Genomic DNA, 22,579 nt, shown 5'->3' with positions numbered 1-22,579 from the left:
ATTAGAATAAACAGAATGTAGAATTTCTATTGGTTATCGTGTCTAGTCTAATTGTATATATTGAGGTTTCAAGCTGGCAGCCGAATGTATCACACACGAATGAATATAACAAATTATCTTATCGAAATTGATAACGTTCGGACTAGTTGGCAAAATTCGGCGAGATTCCGAGAGGATAAGACAATTTTTTGGTAGCAGATCGAAATGGCAACTGATGGCAAGAGACACGTAGCACTAATCACTGGCATTACCGGACAAGTAAGGTTGACGTTTCGTATTTTGTCGACATACACCGACTTACGAATGGATTCGAACACTTATTGCAAGAAACTTTTATTTACGTATATTTGTTCCATAGAACATTTTCAAATTTCCTTAACACTGTAACCTGTTGTCCTCAGCATGCTGAACAATAATTGTATTGTAAGATATATTAAAATAACTCTGAAAATATATATATATATGTTAGAAAATATTGCAAAATATTTACTGTCAATAATATATATATATATATAAAAAGTTCATTATGCTTATAAAGTACAAATTGCCATCTTAAAAATGTAAAAAACGTCAAGTACAGAGGCTTGTTAATATTTAATTCACTGTTTAAATATTTTTATGATCTATTTGTACTACATGTCATGGTAGCTTTCATGTACTAGCATAATTATACTAATCAAGTTTTGTTATATTATTAATAAAATTTGAAATTGTTTTATATGGAACATCCTGTAAGTTTTAACAGCTATAATTATTTTAATGTATATATTTCAAGTATATAATTTTTCCAGAATATATATTAATTATTTACATGTTATATAGAAATTAATATAAAGTAAATTATTAATATTATATTGTTATATTTTCTTTCTAGGATGGTTCCTACTTAGCTGAATTTTTATTGGAAAAAGGATATGATGTGCATGGTATAATCAGAAGAGCTAGTTCTTTTAATACCGCTAGGATTCAACATCTATATGCAGATCCAAAATGCCACCGCCAAGGCAAAATGAAACTTCACTATGGTGATATGACAGATTCCAGTAGCTTAATTAAAGTAATTAGTTCTGTACAGCCGACAGAAATTTACAATCTTGCTGCTCAAAGTCATGTTATGGTATGTACCTATTGTGATTATTTTATTTTATGATTATTTGAAAGAATTCTTTTGTTAATGTATTATTACATTCTTGTAGGTAAGTTTCGAAGTAAGTGAATACACTGCTGAAGTAGATGCAGTAGGAACAGTTAGATTATTGGATGCAATACGTACCTGTGGTCTTGAAAAATCTGTAAAATTTTACCATGCATCAACATCTGAGCTTTACGGCAGGGTGACTGAAGTACCTCAAAATGAAAAAACTCCATTTTATCCTCGTTCACCATATGGTGATTATGTTACATATCTTACATTCAATTTCATAAATCTCAAAGTGACATTAAGTTCAATGTATTATAATTTCAGCTTGTGCAAAATTATATAGCTTCTGGATTGTGGTAAACTATAGAGAAGCATATAATATGTTTGCATGTAATGGTATATTATTCAATCACGAAAGCCCTCGTAGAGGGGAAAACTTTGTTACAAGAAAAGTAACTAGATCTATAGCAAAAATACACTTAGGTTTGCAAGATGTTCTGGAATTAGGAAATTTAGATGCTAAACGAGATTGGGGACATGCAAAAGATTATGTTGAAGTAAGAGAGACATGTATTATTCTTAATAATGGGAACACTTAGAAAATCTATTAAAATTTGTACATTCAATAGGCGATGTGGTTGATGTTACAACAGCCAATTCCAGATGATTATGTTATAGCAACAGGAGAAACACATAGTGTCAGAGAGTTTGTGGAAGCAGCGTTCCAATATGTAGGTCGCACTATTAAATGGGAAGGTGAAGGTGTAAATGAAATAGGACAAGATGCACAAACAGGACAATTATTGGTTAAAATAAATCCTAAATATTTTCGTCCGACGGAAGTAGTAAGCATTAATTATTAAACAGTAATTACGTTATAATAATATTATAGACAAGTGAAAAATATTTATTTTTATTCCTATAGGACGTACTCCTGGGTGATGCTAGTAAAGCAAAAGAAAAAATTGGTTGGAAACCTACTGTTACGTTTGAGGTATTTATAAAAATTATTAACGTAATATTAATATATAATTACTGGCCACGAATTCTGTGTCTAATAAGAAACATTGTTGTAGGGTCTTGTTAAGGACATGATGGATTCTGATTTAGAACTAATGACGAAAAATCCAAATGCTTAAAATCATTTCTTATCAGTGATAGAAGTGCATTTTCAAAATACATTTTATGTCTCTGTGAGACAATAATATTAAGTAATATATTTACTATACATAATGTAAGAATTCTAGATGTCATTTTGTAATATTAAGATATTCCTAAGTAGACATAAACAAGCTTTTTACTACTTGCAGGTATTCTATCATTTAAGATATTAAAGAAATATCTTTATATGTTATCTGAACTAGGATATATAATTATATACAATAATATGTAATATATGTGGATACTAAATGTTATTTAATTTCATTAGATATAATCTACATATATCATATATTACATTATAAATTTGTTATTTCTTGTTTACTAATGTATATTGGAGAGTACATTCTGGATATTATAATTTTCTGGTGTAGACTACTTAAAAATAATTTTAATTACTGATAGATGGCACAAAGTTATTGAAATAATTTTTATATACAACAAGTCTTCCTTGTATATACATTTTAATTTTATATATAAATGTACTATATTTTAAATTAATCGTTAAATATTTTTAATTTTTATACGCAATGTGCGATATATAATTAAAAATGTAAGCACATTTTTGTAATAAACAGCATTCATTCGTTTTCATATTGCACTTAAATATTATCAATAATTTTGATTCAGTGTATCGGAGAAATTATTTATTTTCATATTAAAATACATAGTTGCCAGATATTCAAATGGGAGATTCATTCGTAGATTTTCGCAAAATATTCTCGATCGTAAACATCATCGACTTTACACAATGCCCCTGAGCTTCTGTGCATTTTATTTTCCCATTTCGTGTATTCTCTTCAGTGTTTTTCTCCATTGTGTCATATTTCTGTTCCCCGTGTTTCGAATTAGGCAAGATCTGCGTCGAAATCTAAAATGACAATGTATAAATTTATTAAAAACATATAATCATCTTCCACATCTGAGAACAGTTAACATAAAATTTTTTAAGGAAACGATTAGTCGGTTTAATTTCGCATACCGAAACCACCGTGTGATCGTGTTCCTGCTTATCTTGCGTTAATCCTCGTTGTCTTCTCATTCTTCTTCTTCTATAATTACCGTGCTCGAACATTTCGCTTGCAGAAGGATCTAAAGTCCAATAACTTCCTTTCCCAACTTGGTCATCTTCATTATCATTTCCAATTACTTTATCTCTTGGTATCTTCACGAAACAATCGTTCAAGCTCAGATTATGTCTTATACTATTCTGCCATCCTTGACGATTTTCCCTATAGTAAGGAAATCTATCCATAATAAATCTATAAATCGCTGAAAGGGTGAGTCTTTGTTTAGGCGAAGAATTGATTGCCATGGCTATTAAGGCAATGTACGAGTACGGCGGTTTCTCATAGCGTGGCTGTGGTTTGTATCTTATCAGAGGGAGATCCCATGAAAGAGGAATGCTCCTCGAAGTCAGTACATCCGGGACCAAGCTGTAGTAAGTTGGCAAAGGGCACATCGTTGGAAATGCTTCTTCTGTGTTCCAAAACTCATAACTCCTGCGTAAATCACAGCTGTAAATCTTCGACACAGAGCAGGGATGGTTTTGATAGCTGTTGGACTCCATTGGAAGATGATACGATCAGAACATTCGACGTTACTGCGCTTGCTATCAATATTTTTTTTTTCACTTTACGAGAAATTGAAATTTAGTATTTGATTTTTCAACTAATTATTACTTGGATTAGTGAATTATATTTTTCGAGAAAGTTATCACAGACTCGAAATCTTCGCAGTTTTATAAAAATTTACTACCTTCTTCCTCTCGCTTCTTCATGTTCTTAGAAATCTTCGTTTGTCTTTATTTTCATTATTTATCATTTCAAACCTTCGACAATCTATGCTTCAAAAGTATGAATATTACAGTTTCAAAACTATGTTTCATATATTACAGTTTCAAAACTATGTTTCATACAAATACAATTTCACAAGTAAATATTCTAAATCGCAAGCGAGTTTCATCGAGTTTCTTCTTCAAATTCTTTTACAGTCGAACTATACAATTCTTGCGGATTGAATGAATCACCTAGTGCACTTCACAATCGTTCACAATCAATTTCGTTAACGAGAATTTACGAAATTCGACTTGATTCAACACTAAAACTTGTAGTTCAATTGTTTAGTATCGAAAACATCGTTGAATCAATTAACAAACTTAAATTTGTATAAGAAAAAAGATCTACATAATTATTTTCTTAATATTTAATAAAAACACACTTGTCTCTACTACTGAGATCATCAATTACGTTCTTTAACAAAAATAGTAATTTTTGATTGATTACTTGATGCGTTCAGATAACCGGCCTTTCTATTACAAGTGCTAAACGCTTTACAAAACTTCTGACGAAGTTGCTCCCTGTAATATTGGAGACACTCGGTCGCCTCGAACTGATCTGAATTCGTATGCGTCGAAGACTGACTGCGATTTGTGGCTGGTTAGACCAATTCTCTAACGAAGGGTGTTTAATTTGACATGGGGATCCAGAGGATGGATCAGCTCCGCCCATCGTGGCTTCCCAGTGATACGTCGTTCGCGCGTTTCCAATGCGAGGGAGGCGTCGCGTTACCTATCCGGGACTCATGTTTTATTGCTGTTTACACATATGCTGTCCTAACACCCACGCCAGCAGTAAACGAGCCGATACGTAAACAAAGTTGCGGTAATTATACCGAAACCGTGCTGTTTCTTGGAACCGCTCTTGTCTTCCTCTTCTGTGCTCACCACCCTCTCGTCCACATTCGCAGACCGCGGTGACTTTGACTAGGGGGGAAAACCGTCGGGAGAGTCACCCCTTTTTCTAACGAAAATTTCGCGACTCACTTCCTGCTGGGTTGGAAATGCTTCTTTTTACCAGTTTTGTTTTCACTTTCTTCTTGCTGCTCTTATTACATTCCCGGTTATAATATCACGTTCTTGTTACTAAAATGAATCAACCGGGGGACAGACATCTCGGGTAAATCGAGGTTCAGCGGATAATCCAAATAACTAAGAGCATGTTCTTCTATATAAAATAATCGAGGTCCCACTGTGTATTCAGTATTTTCTTTAATTTTACGAAATTTCGATCCCTGAAAAATAAGGTAAAATATGATTTTTTTTGAATAATTCCGATGATTTTTAATGATCCATTAATTTCAAAATATTCCTTTCACTCCATTTCTAGCGAGACGAAGCCACAGCTACGAATGCAACCAAAGAAACGTTATTATTTGTTTATTCGCCGTTTCTGGTGCCGTCCTTCGAGCTTCGTTCCATCTTGAAATATTAGGAAACAAATCACTGTGGATTTGACGGCAGGAGGAACCGGCGGATTAGCGTATTCAAAGCTCCAAGTACTCCTTGGTTTCGTGTCTCGGGCATCTCCGGCATGTTCTTCGAAAACAGCCAGAATTGTCTTCGTCGCGTTAATCCTACGCCCCTATTTTCCATTCCTTAAATCATCCCGATCGTATAAGTAAAGAAAAACATTTACTGAAGTTGCGGCAGATGGTAAAAATAATTTTCGTCTGGAAGAAAGTAGATATATTCTCATTTCTTGTACTTAATACTGTTGTAGCTTTTTATAATTTGTAATTTTCAGTTTTATCGAAGAATGCTTTTAATTTCTAATTCAGTGTCTATTAGAATGTCAATAATGAACATGGTCAACCAGTATAATTGTTGTTATACACAGTTGTGTAATTGTATTATAAATAATGTTTGTAATGATAGTATATGAAACTTTTTGTTTGAAAATCTTTACTTAATTTCAAGTCAGTGACACATTTTACCTAAAATAAAAATATTGTATCAAAATGATTACGAATTTCTTTATGCATACATAATATTTGTAAGAATAAAAAAATATAAAAATTTCTTTCGGTATAAAGGATCTTTCAGTGGTCAGGAGAAAAGATTTTTTCCTATGTTTTATTTACAGGATCGAGCAACCGCAGAAGCCTTTCCTCTTCGTTGGCGAAACTGCCCCGCAAACGCAGACGGTCTTGTTTGCAGATCGTTTCATTTTACTACCCAGTATCCGCTTGAATCTAAACAATCGTTCCTTATTGACAAAATCGGCGGGCGTCTGCGGGTTAGCCAGTTTCGGATTGTTGCTTCTGCGACGTTTTACGAGTGTGGGAAAATTCACAGCGCGAACCAGAACCACATCGTTTCGGTAAACCGTTCCGCCTTGGGGCCCCAGCTAAATCGCAAAAAATAAACAAATCGCTCCTCATGACGGCGAATTTTCTCGGAAATAGCGAGCTATTTAACTGTCGTTGTATCAGAACTTAAAAGTGCATAACACGATCGAAAAGTTTGATGATCGAACCTTCTTTCTTTTCTTGGTTTAATGGTTTGTTCATAATTAACGTATTAAAGGTTGTGGACTTGAATTTCAATTGGAACAGTAAAGTACGTGACGAACTGCTTCTTAAAATTATTTATTCTCTTCTAATTTCCATTCATTAGACCATAGTGTCCATTTCATGCGCTTCACTTCTTAAAATGACTCTCTTGTTAGCTGGTAAACTTATTTAGTATCCACGCCATTGCTGCTGGATTATCCTTTGGTACCTTTACGACGAAATGATTCTTAAATAACACGACTTTTAAACCAAATATTAAATAATTGCATCCATATAGAATACTCGGTTAGAAAGGATGTTTTATAATATGCGAGGCCAATTTCAAAAGAAACGAATGACAGATTGCAAGACATGGTATATGGTTAAACAAATTATTTACCATGTGTCCGGCTCTGTTGATCCAATACATAGAAAAATTGCCATAAGATTTTACATAGCCTTCAATAATGCCCTTCACTACTAAGGCAGTTCTGGCAGAGCGGTGCCAGGAATTAGCGTTTTTCCACTGCATCTTCTCAACCCAACGTAGAGTGCCTGCATCGCGTTATATTTTAGTAGTTATCGGAAGATTATAGTTTCCCGAAAGCAATGTAAAATGATTGCAAAACAAGTTTCATAGCATTTCTTATAAAAAACAGATTTTACGTGAAATGTTTTTTTACAATTTCTTAGCACTCTATCACATTTTCATTATTTCATTATTAAATCAAAGAAGAAATATTAAGGTGATTATTTTAGGAATAAAATAAAAACATACCTGGAGTATCGACGATAAGATCCATATGACCACTGATCACCGCAACCTTTAGATTAGTTTCGTTCAATAAACTCTCCACTAGAAAAATAAATACAATATTAATCTATTAAAATATGCAAATGTCGCAATTTAGACAATACCTATATTGACAACAGGTTTCATGAAGTCTCCTGTTAATTTACTGAATACGAGATTAGATTGGGCGCCGTGACGAGAAGATAGTTGGAGAGCTTCTTTTACAGGACCGTTCATCAGTTTGTCTAAAGATGCGTCGCTGAAGACGGAGTATTCTAAAATAATCGAATAATCCTTAAAAATTGTTATCTCGAATAATCAATTCAAACTGTATTAATACTATTAGTACATATTATTATTAATTATATTATATAAGAAAATATAAATTTACCTTGAGCAAATGTTGGTTCCGATTTAAGTCTTTCCATGAGGGAAACCTTGTTACCAGGTTCCATTTTCGTTAGAATATTATAGAAATCGATATTATTAGTAACTTGAGCAATGACTCCTTCAGTATAGCTCCACAGTCTCGTTGCTGTTGCCCACTGCTTAGTATCTACGGCATTTTTCGTTTTTACAGCTGCTTCGTTGATCTTCTCATAACCAGCAGTGTCCACCATACCCTATAAAAATATTTGTCGCAGAAAATAGATAGTATATGAATAGTACGAGGACTGAAGATATAACTAATAAAATTGAAAGGAGATATCGTACTGTAGCAAGTAAAAAGGGCGCCCAAGTCATCACGGAATCAATGGGGGAGATCCAGGCATCACCAAGAGCAACACCCTTCAAGTTACTTTTGATAGTGCCCTTTTGTTGTGCCTGTAAAAAAAAAACAAAGTATTAATAAAAAAAAATATGTATGTATATTTGATTAAAATTAATATAAATATATGTATTTAAAATATATATATTTATATATTTTACTCACATATATTATATATATTATATTTAATATTATATATTATATTATTATGTATAATTATATATATAATATATATAATATATATATAAAATATAATATAGGAAGAAATTTGATTAAAATATGTTCTCTTACCCTGTACCAAGATAGGGCAAATTCTGCACCCATTTTTCCTCCATAAGATTCAGTGGTGATATATGTGGGTACGTTAGAGAATGCCGGTAGCTGTTTTAAGAAACCTTTTACACATTCCAAGAGATCGTTTGCGATCTCTGTATTCGTCGTAGTATATCCTGCTTGTGTAGTGATATAACTGAAACCGGTGCCGACTGGGTTGTCAATGAAAAGAACGTTGTAATTTTTCACCTGTGAATGTTTTAATATTTATTTAGAATATTTGCATGTACATATTTCATTACTACTTGTTTTAAGGAATTGTTTGAAATGTACGTGTTAATGATCTTTTTATAACTTTTTAGTGAGTTTTTGTGGGAAAAATATTGATCTTTAATAAACTTTGATCAAGATTACTATGATTTTCCAAATTTAAAAATATAAAGAAAGTATGCATATATGTACTTATATTAATTAGTTTCAATATTTAATTAGAACATTTCGAACTGTAATCAATTTCTTTTCACTCATAACTAAATCGTGAAACTGAACATCTATATTATCTACATTTAATTTCAGTTGATGAACTTCGAAATTTAATGTCTTATCTACACTAAAAAATTTGTTTAGAAACGCGTGAAATTAATTTCAGATACAAGAAAAAGAGATTCTTATCAATAAGATTCAAGTCATGTTAAATTGAGTTGATATTATAATACCCAAGTGAAATTCCTTGGCTTCAAGTCAATGTCCAAAGGTCCAAGTTCCTCAAAGTTCCCGTAGGAAGTGGAGGATGCTCCGGGTCCACCTTGCAGCCAGATGACCAATGGTTTTTCATAGTAAGAAGACACGTTCGCGGTGGTAAAATAAAGCCACCAAAACATGTGTGCAGTTGACCGTACTTTCACGTATCCCCATTCTTGTTCTCCAGGACCAAATCCTTTTTTTGCTGCCAAGTAGGAATACTGTTTGATTATAAGTGTGATCTTCCGTAAGTTTGCATAACTTTTTCTGTGACTTTTAGCGACTTTATAATTTCCACTTAAAGTTCGTGTTAATAGACTGACGTTACTAAAATTGCTGAAAGTGGTCATGCTTCAAAGAGAAATGCTATATTACAAAATGGTATGTGGAATGTAATGTTAATTCTTTTCTTCTTTTTTTTTTTCTCCATTATCGAAGAATATTTTAATTTTATTACAATGGCTGAAGAATTATGATGCAAAGAGATGCAAAAACGAGCAGCTTTAAGCAATGCAGGCTTTAAATTGATTATATATTCGTAGAGATTCTTCCGCAAAGCAAATGAATTGGTATAGCTATTAACACTTTTTCTTTTCCTTTTATCCATTGGCAAGTAGAAGGTTAATGGTGTTTAATTATTCAAAAAAGTATTTGAAACAACTGTGTCTTATTAGGCTTATAATTAGGGAAGATCAAGCTTGAAAATAATAATTTCATGAAACAAGAATTTAAGATTTAGAATCCTATTGTTGAAGAAATCTGGCAAATAAGATATATTTATGTTTACACATATAACAATACATCTAGCACTTATTTGTATTATAAATACTTACCAAGGGATTCAGAAGCGAAGCACAGTGCCACTAACAGGAGTATCGAGAATTTCGTCATTGTTGCTTGAATAACAGACAATTAAAGACTAAACATTTTGAACGTATATAAATCCAGACAGGATGGTCTTATCTGTCATTAGCGGCCGATTGATTAGATATACGGGAAATGATTAATTCTATCGTTCGAGGTTTCGCCATATTTCGTTGTATCAATCAGCTGCAATTAAACAATGGATGATTTCTTATTAATGGTCTTTTATTAATTCCTTCCACTTGAAGGATTTTGATAAAATGATTACCGTCTTCCTCAGGTAATCGCACTAAACTCATCAGCAACTCACATGCGTATAAATACCTTGTCTTACGTGTCATTAGCTAGTTTCCCGTTAGTTGATCGAATTGTCCGTACGAAACTCTTCAGTTATTATTCGGAATTTTAAGCTGGTTTTCAGAAACAACTTAAAAATAATGACGATAAAAAAAAAAGAAAATAGGGACGAGCACCGCTTTCACAAATGAAATGCAAATAACAGTTATTCTGTACGTACCAGTTCCGCATAACAGGTTTTACACTTTTCTGACTTTTTAAAGTAATTTCCTTTTAACGTTTTTTTTTTTTCAACAGCTCTTATATTTCTCCTCGATATTTCTTGAAACGTAGTTTTATATTATATTTATAAAATATTTCAGCTGACTTATTCGTTTGTTAAGAAATCGGTCAATTATATCAATTGATCTGATAATTTATATTTAACATCTTTCCGATTTCTTTTTATCAACGTGACAGATTAAGAAATTGTTAATCTTCTATTTCGCATGAACGAAATGGATCGAATATTGTGTTTGATAGATTAGCTGCAACTGTGTGAATGATCATTTTGAAATCAGATTGTCTCGTCGATGATTGAGTTTGCAGAGAATTTCCAAAAAAAAAACAACTTGAAAAACTGATCTGTTCCTCAGTTTCAATGGCATTGATGTAACTTGTAGCACTTGTAGCTATGTATTGGAGATATATGGAACAGGAACTACGGCTGGTTTCTGTGCCAACGCTCCAGAATGTGGACCTAGACACGAAATCTTATGAAAACACGCATTTATCGATGTAAGCTATCGGATATTTCATTAGCTGTCAAAAATCTTGCATTATTTATGAAACTTGTTCTCTCTCCGGACGATGCTTTCGGTATAAATACGAATGGAATTCTTGAAATTTCTTTAGGCATATTGGGACTATTTTTATGCGTGTTTATCTACGATAAAATTGCATCTTTATTATTGCATTATTATTTTACTAAATATATCATTATTCGCTGTGGTATTTAATTGTGTATTATAGTATCAAGATTTTTCTGAAGAATTTCTTTAGTCTTTGTTATTAAGGTTCTTCCATATTCAAAGTGAAAAAAATATTCCTGTTGTTTTACATCTCAAAGAAAATTCAAAGAAAAGTCAAAAACGAAGAAAATTCCTTATACGCGAAGCGCAGAAAAGAAGAAAGACAATATTATACATAAAAAATAAATTAAGAGATAAAACATGTAAATTAAGAGATAAATATAATCCATAATCAATGTATATCCTGTACCTTGACAAACAAATTATTCTATTTTCTTCATTTGCATATTAACTTTCAACGATTTCAACATCGCGAAATATTTTCACTTTATCATAATCTCGACAGCCTTTCTCGCAAAACTTTTTTTAAAGCTACGACTTTTTTAAAAGTCACAACCAGACAGGCCAGGAAAGTAAATCAGACAAACCAATTAACACGTTCATCTCGGCCGCAGTGAAATTTCCTTTTCGTTTCCGTCTTCGAAACATTCTCTTTCCTCATTCTTTTTATGCTTGGACCACAATTTTTTTATTCACCTCTGTTGCTAGGTCTGGATCTTATCTGCATAACACGGAAAAGAAAGAATATACTAAGAAATTAGAAGAAGAATGGAGATAAACAGCGAAGCTTAATTAACAAAATAATACTCAATGTGATCTCTGCTTCCAATATCAATAAAATTTACATAATCTTCTTTCTCTGATCACTTTATTCTCCGGTATGTATATATAACACATATGAATAAGAAGAAAGAAAATACTATAGAGAATTTCGGTGAGCGAGAAGTGAATATGCAGGTAATAAAATAGCGAACAATAAGTTTGAGTAACACAGAGATTAACGAACGCAGCTTAGTTGAACAAACCTTATTTCGATGAATAAAGAAACAAAACGATAAGATGGGAAATAGCTACCGTAAAACATTAAACACACGTGTGGTTATTATTTCCTATCGATGATCGTTGCCTTCGGTTATCCTTGATCCCTCTTGAAAAGAGAAATCGCGGTTGACTGCTCGATTCACAGAAAAAAGTCCACAATTGCAGGTTCTATGCAAAATTTCGCAAAATTTCTCGATGACCACTGCCATTTCCTTGATGCATCTATAACATGGAAAATTGTCGAAAGTATTGCAAACATACTTATTCTCCTTACCTATTAGAGACTTTTCTTTCTTATTTCTTTTTTTTTTTTTTTTGCTTAAATATTTACCTGGCATCTTGTGACTTCTGTTGGAATGTAAGAGTCTTGAGATGTACACGCAGATATCTACTGTTTTACATCACGGACGATATGTGCATATGTAACGTGTTACACAATTTGTTGCGTTACGAAGTCAAAGAAATGAGGCACGTCGCATTGTCGTTACAGGAATCCTAGTCACGAACTAGGTTTCGAACCGCTTCGGAATGCAATCTTCCTTCCTTATTTCGTTAATCGTGAGGGTTTAATCGGATGGATGGTCAATCTGAGATTTCGAACAGTTCTTCTTTGTCTTGAATGCTTTTAGTTATTATCATTTTCTGATCTTCTGATCATTTAATACAGATATAATTCATATAATTGTCGATAAAAATAAAATTATATGTCGTAAAGTATAATATATGCTTTGTTTTTGGATTTCTTCGTAATGAAGCGATCAAAAAACGGTAAGACTCGATAAAAAGTGCTCAATAAACAAGGGAGGTAAACAAAACAAATTACATTTCCATTTATTGTGTTTCACTTGGTCCTCCTCGAGACTAGAGAAACATTTCTTAATCGCAATAACGAATGCTCAAGTGATGACGCTGTCACTTTCTCCCTCGTAACTATTTTTCACTTTCGGAGTGCGTACGCGCTTGATAGGGAGCATTTCTCCGTCATTAAACATCAATTTACTTCAATTTGTTCGAAGCAACAGTTACGCGATCGATTATAATTAATCCTGCTCGTTATGATCGAGTCTTTTCAAGAGAAAATTATCAATGTTGCACTTTATCGTAGTACTCGAACCTCTCCACTTTGATGACATTTAATTTGATTGATCAACTTCATCAAGAGATAATGATTAATCTTATAATTGAATTGAGTTGTTTCGATTTTTCGTCTATTCTAGATACAGATTGATTATCATCGCCCATTAACTTGAAATATTGTTATTAGAAAATGACATTGTCGATTATCTGTAATCTATAGTGTGTGTCTTCTTAATTGAAAACAATTCGCAGACCTTACAATCTAAAAAAAATAATTATTCTTATGAGAAGAGAAGAATGTACGGTATAATATTTTCATATAATTAAATTAATTCCATTTTTATGAAATAGTATATAATTAATTCCATTTCCATATATGAAATAGTATATTTGATATGTAATAGTATATTTTATATATATGAAATAGTATATTAGTAATTAAATCGACATAATTTTTTTAAAATATTATACTTTGATGGAAATGCCGTTTTTGTGTCTAATCACCGTTGCGATCAAATAGGAGCTCTCACGAATACAGATGATTAACTTCTACCTGGAGAAGACAAGTAAATTATTCTGTTGCGATGCGTAATTTTATTAAAAATACTGTTTTATGAATTTTTGTCTAAAATTAAATGTAGTTATTTTAATTTAAAGTTTACTTAAATTTTATTTAAAATGTTACATTCTATTCTCAATGTATTAATTTCATATTATCTAATTTTATCAGATTGTTACTCAATTTATTATCTAAAAATAATAAAGAAGAGAATAAGTTAAAGAAGTGAACCATCAATCGACAATAATATGTAATAAATAATGCGTAAATAGTACTTCCAATAAAGAAGACGTGCATGTATTATTCAAATCATGGCTATGGCTGAGCTTCCAAATTGAAAGTAATTATCATTATATAAGCCTCTTCCGGATTCTCTTCAGGAAGGCGCAGTTTCATGGAGATTTTATGTCGATGTTGAACAAAAAATCGGCAGCTTACGTAACCCGTATCATTGCCTATTATATCGTGAAAGTTCCTCGGACAATCTAAAAAAGAAGAAGAAAGTGAAGAAATGGCCTGTATAATAAAAGTTGCATTTATAAAAGTTTCTCTTGCTCACGTTCTTAAAAATTGATGTCATATTTTGAATTTCATTAATTTTTAAGATATAGAAAGAAGTTATGGGAAATAATAATTGATTGAATGAATTATAATATGGCAAATAAAGGGTCCACAATTTTTATAGATCTAGTATTATCTGTTTCAATTCGTACCGTCCGTTTTGAATGTCCGATAATAAGGAATCAATGACAAAACCAATTACATATTAACGCTGAGTATACAATTAAAAAAAATCAATTAAATTATAAACGTTCCGTTTGGATAAGTTCAGGTAATAAAGATAATGGAAATAATAGCCGGCAGGATATGCCGATCATGATAGCGAGGAAAAAAGCGATAATGAGGGACGAGTGTCGATTGACGAGAATATTTTCCTGAACAGTAGTCTCTCAACGTAAAAGTCGATTCTTTCAGATGTGAATTAAGGGTGAGAGCAAGGGCAATTGATGATATTGTATGTATATGCAGAAGAAAATTAATTGTATAATCGCACGGTATGTGAAGATATTTCTAATTATTTCGTTGATCATTTCGAGAGATTTATCGTTTTAAATTATTTTTCATTTTCATTTTTAACGCATCTGTGGTTGATCCATTGGAGTCTGAAATTGAATTAATTGTAAGTACAATTTTAGTGATGACATTTGAGAAATATTACTTAATTTCAATATTTATATATATTTATTTTTTAAAATATCATTATAGAATTGTATTTTTTAAAATATAATTATGACTAGATTGAAATACCCAAATTAAGATAATGCGATCGCTAAAGAAGATATCGAAATCTTACACTTGGACATTTCCTCGTTTGTAGCTCACATACGAGTACTTCACTATGAGATTTCGAAAAGTATTCCACTTGCGTATTTTCGTAATATTCGAGAGAGAATTCGGTTTTTCTTTATTCAACGCAACAAGTGTATCTGTCAAATGTTTGTCTTCCCTTTGGTTTTAAAACCCAGTGGACTTATTTATCTACTTCAGGAAAGTGTACAATATATGTACGTATGTATATTCTTTAAAAATTCGGAAAATTTAGGAAATCGCAGCAACTTTCTAAAATAAAAAAATTAAAATTTAAGTCTTTAATTTTAAACAAAAATCTATATTTGAAATAAAAATTCTCAAATTAAAATGTATATTTTCAAATCAAAATTCTTAAATTTTCATACGTGATATTTGCTGCAATCGCCAATTTTAAATATCGAATTTGTAATTTGAGGAAAATCAAAGTGAAAATGCTATATTACTTTGATTCAATTGTCTTGCAGCTCACGTGAACTCTTATGTATTCGAATAAATCTAAAATCACAATACGTGCGACTTGCGTGTATTTGTCGCGTGCAAAATAGCATCGTGAGTTTCTAACATGGTTTTCGGCCATTGAATTCCCAGATATTTGCAACAATTATATAACATATTGCAAATGTAACTTTCTTTTTCTAATTGTAATAAAGCGTATTCTTTGATCAAACTATTGCTGTTCTGAATATTAAAATCTAATTAAAATATTGTTGTACATTTTTATATTTAAATATATTTTGCAATTCATTGGTTTTGAAATTTAATATTCCTTAAATTAGAATAAACAGATGTTAGTTGATTAAATAGAAGTATCTATTTCATAAAACTTACTTGAGGTCAAATGCATAACGTGAATAACTTAATAACGTTTAAATTAATTTTCAATTCTAAATTCAGTGATAAACATGGAACGTTCTGTATGGGATTTGTAAACTTTGACAAACTTGTAAAGAGGGTACATCAACAGTTCGATCGAATTCTCGAAAACATGAAACAGCGTCGGTCGTGTATTTTCGGCGAATTTTAATGACTTGTTAGTTTATCCTCGCAGACGAATGGCGTGAAACAGATTGGTACCTTTTATTTCCACAGACACGCCTACAAAGAAACAAAAGTTTTCACTGGCTTCCTACCGTTTTGTTATGTGTAACAAACAATACATCGTCTATGTTAAAACGTGACGAAAGTATTTTTACAAATAGTGTTCACTGGATATACAATAAACATGACGCAAAAACGTTACATTTGCAAATATATTGCTATTAAAATTCGTAGGTATAATAATTTACATAGCAATTATATTTGATTATGTTATATTCAAGACTATCATTAACAAAAAGGAACATTGTTAGCTGCGTCAAAAGTGGTATAAACCGGAAGATGTGTCACCGTATCTTTTTCTTGTTAATGACCACTTTAATATCTTTAGCTAGAATAGCTGGCTTGACCGTTGTAGCTCGCTTTATCAATATAGAGATCATACAATAAAACTTGGTGTGATGCGATCGTCTTGCCGGAAGATAATTGAGTCTTTCACGTCTCGCATTAATGAGACGTATTTAAACAGCTAGAGAAGAACATTACTTTCATTCGCACACATGTCTTACCGTTCTTCACACGTTCTGCAAATTAATCTGAGATCAGTAATTTTCTCTCGTATTCAAGTTGCTCATTCCTTTGTATTTAGTTCTGTCTTTTTAGCCATTAAAAATTAGACAACTTTCTCTCGTATCTTTCCGTCCAGATTAAGATTAATTTCCATGTAAAAATCAAATTATTGTTACATTGAAAATCAATTAAAAACGTATAATAATAATTAATGAGAAGTTTTTGCTATATTGCTAATTAATGAAAATACTATCATTGCTGTCAGCAATCAAAAAATGTTTTCACTTATTGCCAATAATATTTCCAACAAAAAACAATTTTCGTCGTTACTAGCAATTAAAAAAATTATTACTGATAATGATTTAATTAATATATTAATTATAATTAATTCAAATCAGACTGCGGATTTTTGTATATTTATACGAAACATGCACAAAATACACACATTATATGCAAAAAAATTCTTTTCGTTAGAAATATGAATTCACATACATAGAAATCCGCAGTCTAGTTACAAGTACCTTCGATTGTTAGATCATTAAAAGACTGAACTGATATAAAACAAAAATAACTTTTACAAACACGTTTTTTAAATTTTTATTATTATTCAAAAAAAGAAAATAAAAAAGATTGAAAATGAACAAGTTATGACTTTTTCAAACACTTCAGTTTTTCAGTGGCCACTCTGTACTACTATTGTTAATTGTACTATGCGATTTCTATGTGGAAGAATTATGAAAGACGAAGAAACTAACCTCTCACACATGGAAATGTCAAAATTATTCTTATGAATAATAACAAAGGATTCATGAAGTGTAATTTAGAAGATCACTGGCAAAGGCAGTCAGGAAAAGACAAAAAGTAGAGGAGTCACGCAATCAGCGATATCCGTGTTACAAATGTGACAAACCACTACACGCATATGCAACTAGCTGATTGATTGCACAAGCCACCAGCAGAATCGCCCGCAGAAATTGTTGATACACAGGGCACCGAAACCGTGTAATCCTTTTAATCTTACTCATTGAAAGACTTCCTGGTTATACTTCCTCTTTACCGGGAAGATAGCTTTTCCTGATGCATTGTTTTGATGCTGTAAATGACGTTTAAATCATTACTTCCCTGTGTTATTGTGTTGGAAGTACATTTAAATTCTAGAAGTTTATTATTCTAACCTAATTCGCAACAGACGGCGCCCTTGTGAATGCTAATGAAATTAATCTTCCTCGGCGCTTGAATCGCATAATTGTCGCTACACAAGTACGAAAGGAAAGTGTCGGTAACCGTTAAAAATCTTTCTTACCTGACGCGATGCGCGCATGCGCAGAAAATGCTACAATGTAATTTTGAAATGTTTAAAATTTGGTGAGTAGTAGATAAATTTACTTTCTTATAATATACCGAACTCTTGAATGTTTTAAATTCAATGAATTATTAATAATCTTACCCGCGGATTCTTTTTTTTTTACAAGTACATATGTTAACTAAAAATATGATAAGCAAGAAGAGCATACATTTTCTTTCTAGCATCAAATGACGCGATCATTAAAAATAGGATTAGCTAAAGTCACTTTCTCCATCTTCTTAGAATTTTCAATATCATTTAAGAATCTCCCGCAGAAGAATTTGTGAATAATACGGTGGGTTTCCGCATTACTGCGTGCGCATTGAAGATGCGCTCTGGTCAACGAAAATTTATTAAAAGTATGAAATATAAACAATATTGAGGCGTTTTTTTGTTATTGTATACTAAACTTGATAGTAATTCACGATATAAAAGAAATATAAGTTTCAATGAAAAATATTTTAATTTTTTTTTTTTTTAAGAGAAAACTAAGTAAACGCAGAGTGGAACACAAAATTTAAAATTGACGTCTAGTCACGTTTCATTCAAGTGGAAAATAATCATGCGGAAAGCAATCTTTCCATTTTCGTAACGACAATTGACGGGACAAGAATTTCTATAGGACGCAAACTAGACGGAGGATACATGTAAATAACGTACTTACGTTTTATCACTGTCAATTACTTTCAACAACCATGTATCTTGGTATGACTCAAGAATTTCTCTTTTTATTTTATCACGTCACTGGCTGATAAGTGAACTGCACGTACGAGTACTAAGAACGTGCAGTGGCTGATGAAAGTATATATTTGAACATCTATCATACAAAACTTTTACGTATACATATATTGTATGTGACAGGTTACATAAAATATTTTAAAATTTCATTAATACTTGCTGCATGCATCATCTTGCTGTAATAACAAGATATAACAGTAAATAACAGTATATAACGTAAATAGTTTCAAAAGTAGTAAATAAATAAATAAATACATACATATATGGTAATGAATATATATTGAAATAGAAGTTTTAGGATACTTGAAATTATAACTTAATATAACTTAACTAATTAATTTGTAATGAAAGTAATTTCACTTAGATATACTTAATTTTTTCAAGGTAATAAGACAGTAATAAAAGAAGAATTTACTTTATAATAGGTCTCACGTGTTTCAAGCACGTTTGGTGTATAACCCTTCGAAACTAGGATCCAGTTCGAAAGTAGGACATCAATAACTTTTTCTTACTTGTAGATTATTATACGTTTCATAATCGTTATGTCAATTTTAATTCAAGCTAACGTTTCTAAACTAGCTAATCACGCTGACAAATCATATACCTACATTTCGAACGTATAGAAACAAAATGAGAGACGACGTAACGGTTCCTCTCCTGTTAAAACGAACTCTTACATTGCAAAGGACAATGATAAACGGTTTCATAAAATGATTCGAACCTACACTGTCAATCGTACTCGCTCCAGGCATAGTGAAAGTAACCAAGCATCATTATCCTTTGGAACATAAAATGTAAAGAAGACAGCTGCAACCCTAAATCGAAAGAAAGTCAAAGTGACCTGATCGTGAGTATAATCGACGACTTTCAGCAAGCGGCTGGCATCCTTCACACGTGTACTTGCAAATCTTCACCGAGAACATTACAGTTTTACTAGACCTACAAAAATATATTATAATAATATACTATTTGATTTTTGACATTGCAACTTTTAATCAGAAAAACATAATAATGATTATTCAGAAGCAAAAAAACGTTGGAAGTTCTTTGAAAAAAGAATAATGAAAGATAGCAGTAGATTAAATGGACAATGCATTGTTTATTAAATGGTCGGATCAGAGATAATCATTGTGATTTCAAATAGATTACTTATTTGAAAACAAAGTATTCAATTTTAATATAAAATATTTAATTTTACGCGATGAAAGTTATGAATATTATTTATCGCATACAATAAAGAATGAAAAATAAAATTAAATATCCTAAAATTAAAGAACATTTAATGGTTGAAAGGCTTAAATTGCTATATTAAGTATTATATTAAATTATTATATAATAATTAGGTCCTTTAGTCAATTCCATATTTTAAATTTTATTATATGGAAACAACAATTAAAAGAAAATTCTTTGAGGAGAAAATGAGGAATCTGCATTTTGTTTCAACTATCACTCGAAAATGCCAAGTGTATCTCACGATCTATACTCGAAAGACGAAGATGAAACAGTAGAAAGAGAAACGATCTTTATTGAAAGCGAGAAATTCGCGATGTTCCATTTTCTCTACATCAGGATGGCAAGAAGACAATCTACGCTTGAAGCAATTTTTGGCTGTGACTTAATATTAGAGAACTTTCCTTTAGAAACATTTTTACTTTATGTAAGGTTTACTTTCGTTTCCTCCGGAAACTGTACTTTCTTACTTTGCAAAATATTATTTTGTGCATTTGTTTTAAATTCATAAGATTCTTAATATATGATTTTAGCAATATAAGTTTTTTGGAAGAAAAAATTTTCAAAATTGGAAAGAAGATTGAAATGATATTCGCTTTCTTTAAAACAAGTGATCTTTTAAGATTAGTGAGAAGACTGAGGAATAGAATAACTGATGAATACATTTTCTCCATAGAAGATTTTCTGAACTAGTAGAAAGAATTCTGAGAAGTAGGACAATTTCGAGACGTATATTATACACATTCGCACATCGATTGGTTTCGCTATCTCCAAAGTGAATATTTCTTCAAACTCTGTATTTCAACTTTTATCTAAAAAAACAGAGATACTTTGTGGACTTTCATAGCTAATGTCGCGTATGTATATCCTTTAAGAAACACGTTATACTGTTCATATAATAGCAGGGTATCTTGCTTTTTTTGTCTGCTATAATTATTCATTGGTACAAAAACATTGGACGTTAGTATCTTATTGTAATGTTTTATGTATTGCAGAGATCCGTGTTACTTCCGTGTCGTTCTAACGCTGTCACGGAAGCAAAGGATGGCACGGTGAAAGGTATCAAATCGATAGGAAACCGCGAGGAGAATCTAAAGAAAGTCAAAGTGACTCTTTAAGAGGTAAAATCAAGTCGATGTAGTTTCTTAGCAGTAAAACGTTTATTGTGTGCGCCTCGTTTGTGAGCTTCTTCTCACGTTCGGTTTCCCGATGCGTTTCTCTGGTTCGTTGCATCCTTACTCACATTCCAAGATAGTTTAATGTACTTCCAGGTTGGAGCATGTTCCAGCATACTTGTTTTTGAAACCTTTCTATTTCAGATGATTAGCTTTTTTTTTTGCTTCTAAAGCAAATAGTAGGTATTTTGTTCTTCCTTTTATTAAAAGAAAATTTATTAGTGTCAAATTTCATTGTCAATTTTCATTATTGTTATTATTATTAAATGTAACTATGGACATTAAAGACAATTATTTATTTGATGTAGAAAATTAAGTAGTAATAGAAATGCGATAAAAAATTTAAAAAATTAATAAAAAAAAACTAAAAGAAATAGCGGTCTTACAGAGATTTAGACAAAGAAATAAATTGTTAGAACACACATCTAGTTTTTTATTCTGTTCATAATGTAGATAAAACCGGATTTAGAGTTATTGAGAGATGTGAGAAATAGTAAAACATGTCTATACCTATGTCTGACAGGAATGTCAGAATTTACATAAGGAATTGTAGAATGTAGAAAAATTCATGTCACGCATTGCCCACTAAAAGACGGTAAAACGTAATTTCACTAAAAGAAAGGAATAAAGGAAAACGATCTTTTTTTTAAAATGTGTATTAGTTTCTCAAGATCATTTTTAAAAATTCCAAGTTGTGAAATAATTTATTCACGGAGAAAGAACTATAAGGCGATCCATTAGCAGGTTGGAGCATGCTCGTAAATTAGCCGATTGCTTTCATCAAACACAGATTTCTCGAGTCTGAATTAACTAGAACGAATTTGAATTAACGAATGATACTAATTTTGTACAAACTGTTATCTTAGATATGTCTATTCGATTTTCATAAATTTCAGTTAATTATTCTTTATTCCCTTTTAATTTAATGATCCGATTGTAATTCCTATTTTAAGAACCGTTGAAATATTGATCTTGACGAAGAAACCGGAAAGAATCTAAAATTTACATAAGTCAAGCGTAAAAAACTACAAAAGTACTCAAAAGGTTGAAAATCTCAAAAATATAGGTGAAACTCAAAATACTAATCAGGCCAGAAAGCTAAAAATGTCGAAAAGATTGACAAGATCAGTAGGATTGAAAAAGTTCAACGAATTAAGAATAACAAGCTAAAACTAAAAATAAAATTCAAAAGGTCAGTAAAGTCAGGTAGTCAAATGTC

At 31.4% G+C, this 22,579-nt stretch overlaps 3 protein-coding genes and 1 long non-coding RNA gene across 5 annotated transcripts; 1 reads left to right on the top strand and 3 right to left on the bottom strand.

Annotated features, from left to right (window-relative positions):
- The first annotated feature begins 57 nt into the window (after positions 1-57).
- On the top strand, positions 58-2,589 carry LOC122530834 (GDP-mannose 4,6 dehydratase). 2 transcript variants are annotated; one of them, XM_043658168.1, is made up of 7 exons: positions 58-258; positions 875-1,117; positions 1,197-1,389; positions 1,466-1,698; positions 1,771-1,986; positions 2,067-2,135; positions 2,218-2,589. In XM_043658168.1, exons 1-7 carry the CDS (start codon positions 205-207, stop codon positions 2,278-2,280), a joined length of 1,071 nt encoding a protein of 356 aa, XP_043514103.1. In that variant the 5' UTR covers positions 58-204; the 3' UTR covers positions 2,281-2,589. The 2 variants fall into 2 exon arrangements, with proteins under 2 accessions (XP_043514103.1, XP_043514104.1); XM_043658169.1 differs by lacking the exon at positions 58-258 and adding an exon at positions 388-423.
- A 223-nt stretch (positions 2,590-2,812) lies between these two features.
- Positions 2,813-5,280, bottom strand: LOC122530835 (forkhead box C1-A-like). Its single transcript, XM_043658170.1, has 2 exons — positions 3,282-5,280; positions 2,813-3,170 (listed from the first exon to the last, which is right to left on the bottom strand). Exons 1-2 carry the CDS (start codon positions 3,867-3,869, stop codon positions 2,982-2,984), a joined length of 777 nt encoding a protein of 258 aa, XP_043514105.1. The 5' UTR covers positions 3,870-5,280; the 3' UTR covers positions 2,813-2,981.
- A 1,431-nt stretch (positions 5,281-6,711) lies between these two features.
- On the bottom strand, positions 6,712-10,186 carry LOC122530830 (retinoid-inducible serine carboxypeptidase-like). The gene is made up of 9 exons (XM_043658166.1): positions 10,041-10,186; positions 9,183-9,412; positions 8,485-8,715; positions 8,139-8,249; positions 7,816-8,047; positions 7,550-7,699; positions 7,410-7,487; positions 7,032-7,186; positions 6,712-6,860 (listed from the first exon to the last, which is right to left on the bottom strand). Exons 1-9 carry the CDS (start codon positions 10,096-10,098, stop codon positions 6,804-6,806), a joined length of 1,302 nt encoding a protein of 433 aa, XP_043514101.1. The 5' UTR covers positions 10,099-10,186; the 3' UTR covers positions 6,712-6,803.
- A 1,199-nt stretch (positions 10,187-11,385) lies between these two features.
- LOC122530833 lies at positions 11,386-12,766 on the bottom strand. Its single transcript, XR_006307112.1, has 4 exons — positions 12,592-12,766; positions 12,294-12,482; positions 11,672-11,940; positions 11,386-11,469 (listed from the first exon to the last, which is right to left on the bottom strand). It is a non-coding gene; the product is annotated as an uncharacterized LOC122530833 (long non-coding RNA).
- Positions 12,767-22,579: the final 9,813 nt, after the last annotated feature.

Source organism: Frieseomelitta varia, unplaced genomic scaffold (assembly GCF_011392965.1).
Source record: "Frieseomelitta varia isolate USP_RPSP 00005682 unplaced genomic scaffold, Fvar_1.2 scaffold_358, whole genome shotgun sequence".
NCBI classification, from domain to species: Eukaryota; Metazoa; Arthropoda; class Insecta; order Hymenoptera; family Apidae; genus Frieseomelitta; species Frieseomelitta varia.
Note: the sequence above shows the minus strand (reverse complement) of the source record. Positions and strands in the feature narration are given on the sequence as shown.

Excerpts from the sequence above, each read along its gene's own strand:
- LOC122530834 (XM_043658168.1), top strand. The coding sequence starts at position 205 with ATGGCAACTGATGGCAAGAGACACGTAGCACTAATCACTGGCATTACC. Across the intron at positions 1,118-1,196 it reads CTGCTCAAAGTCATGTTATG|GTAAGTTTCGAAGTAAGTGA; the intron begins GTATGTACCTAT and ends ACATTCTTGTAG. Across the intron at positions 1,390-1,465 it reads TTATCCTCGTTCACCATATG|CTTGTGCAAAATTATATAGC; the intron begins GTGATTATGTTA and ends TTATAATTTCAG.
- LOC122530835 (XM_043658170.1), bottom strand. The coding sequence starts at position 3,869 with ATGGAGTCCAACAGCTATCAAAACCATCCCTGCTCTGTGTCGAAGATT. Across the intron at positions 3,171-3,281 it reads ACGATCACACGGTGGTTTCG|ATTTCGACGCAGATCTTGCC; the intron begins GTATGCGAAATT and ends TTGTCATTTTAG.
- LOC122530830 (XM_043658166.1), bottom strand. The coding sequence starts at position 10,098 with ATGACGAAATTCTCGATACTCCTGTTAGTGGCACTGTGCTTCGCTTCT. Across the intron at positions 8,048-8,138 it reads CGCCCTTTTTACTTGCTACA|GGTATGGTGGACACTGCTGG; the intron begins GTACGATATCTC and ends ATATTTTTATAG. Across the intron at positions 7,700-7,815 it reads GGAACCAACATTTGCTCAAG|AATACTCCGTCTTCAGCGAC; the intron begins GTAAATTTATAT and ends CGATTATTTTAG.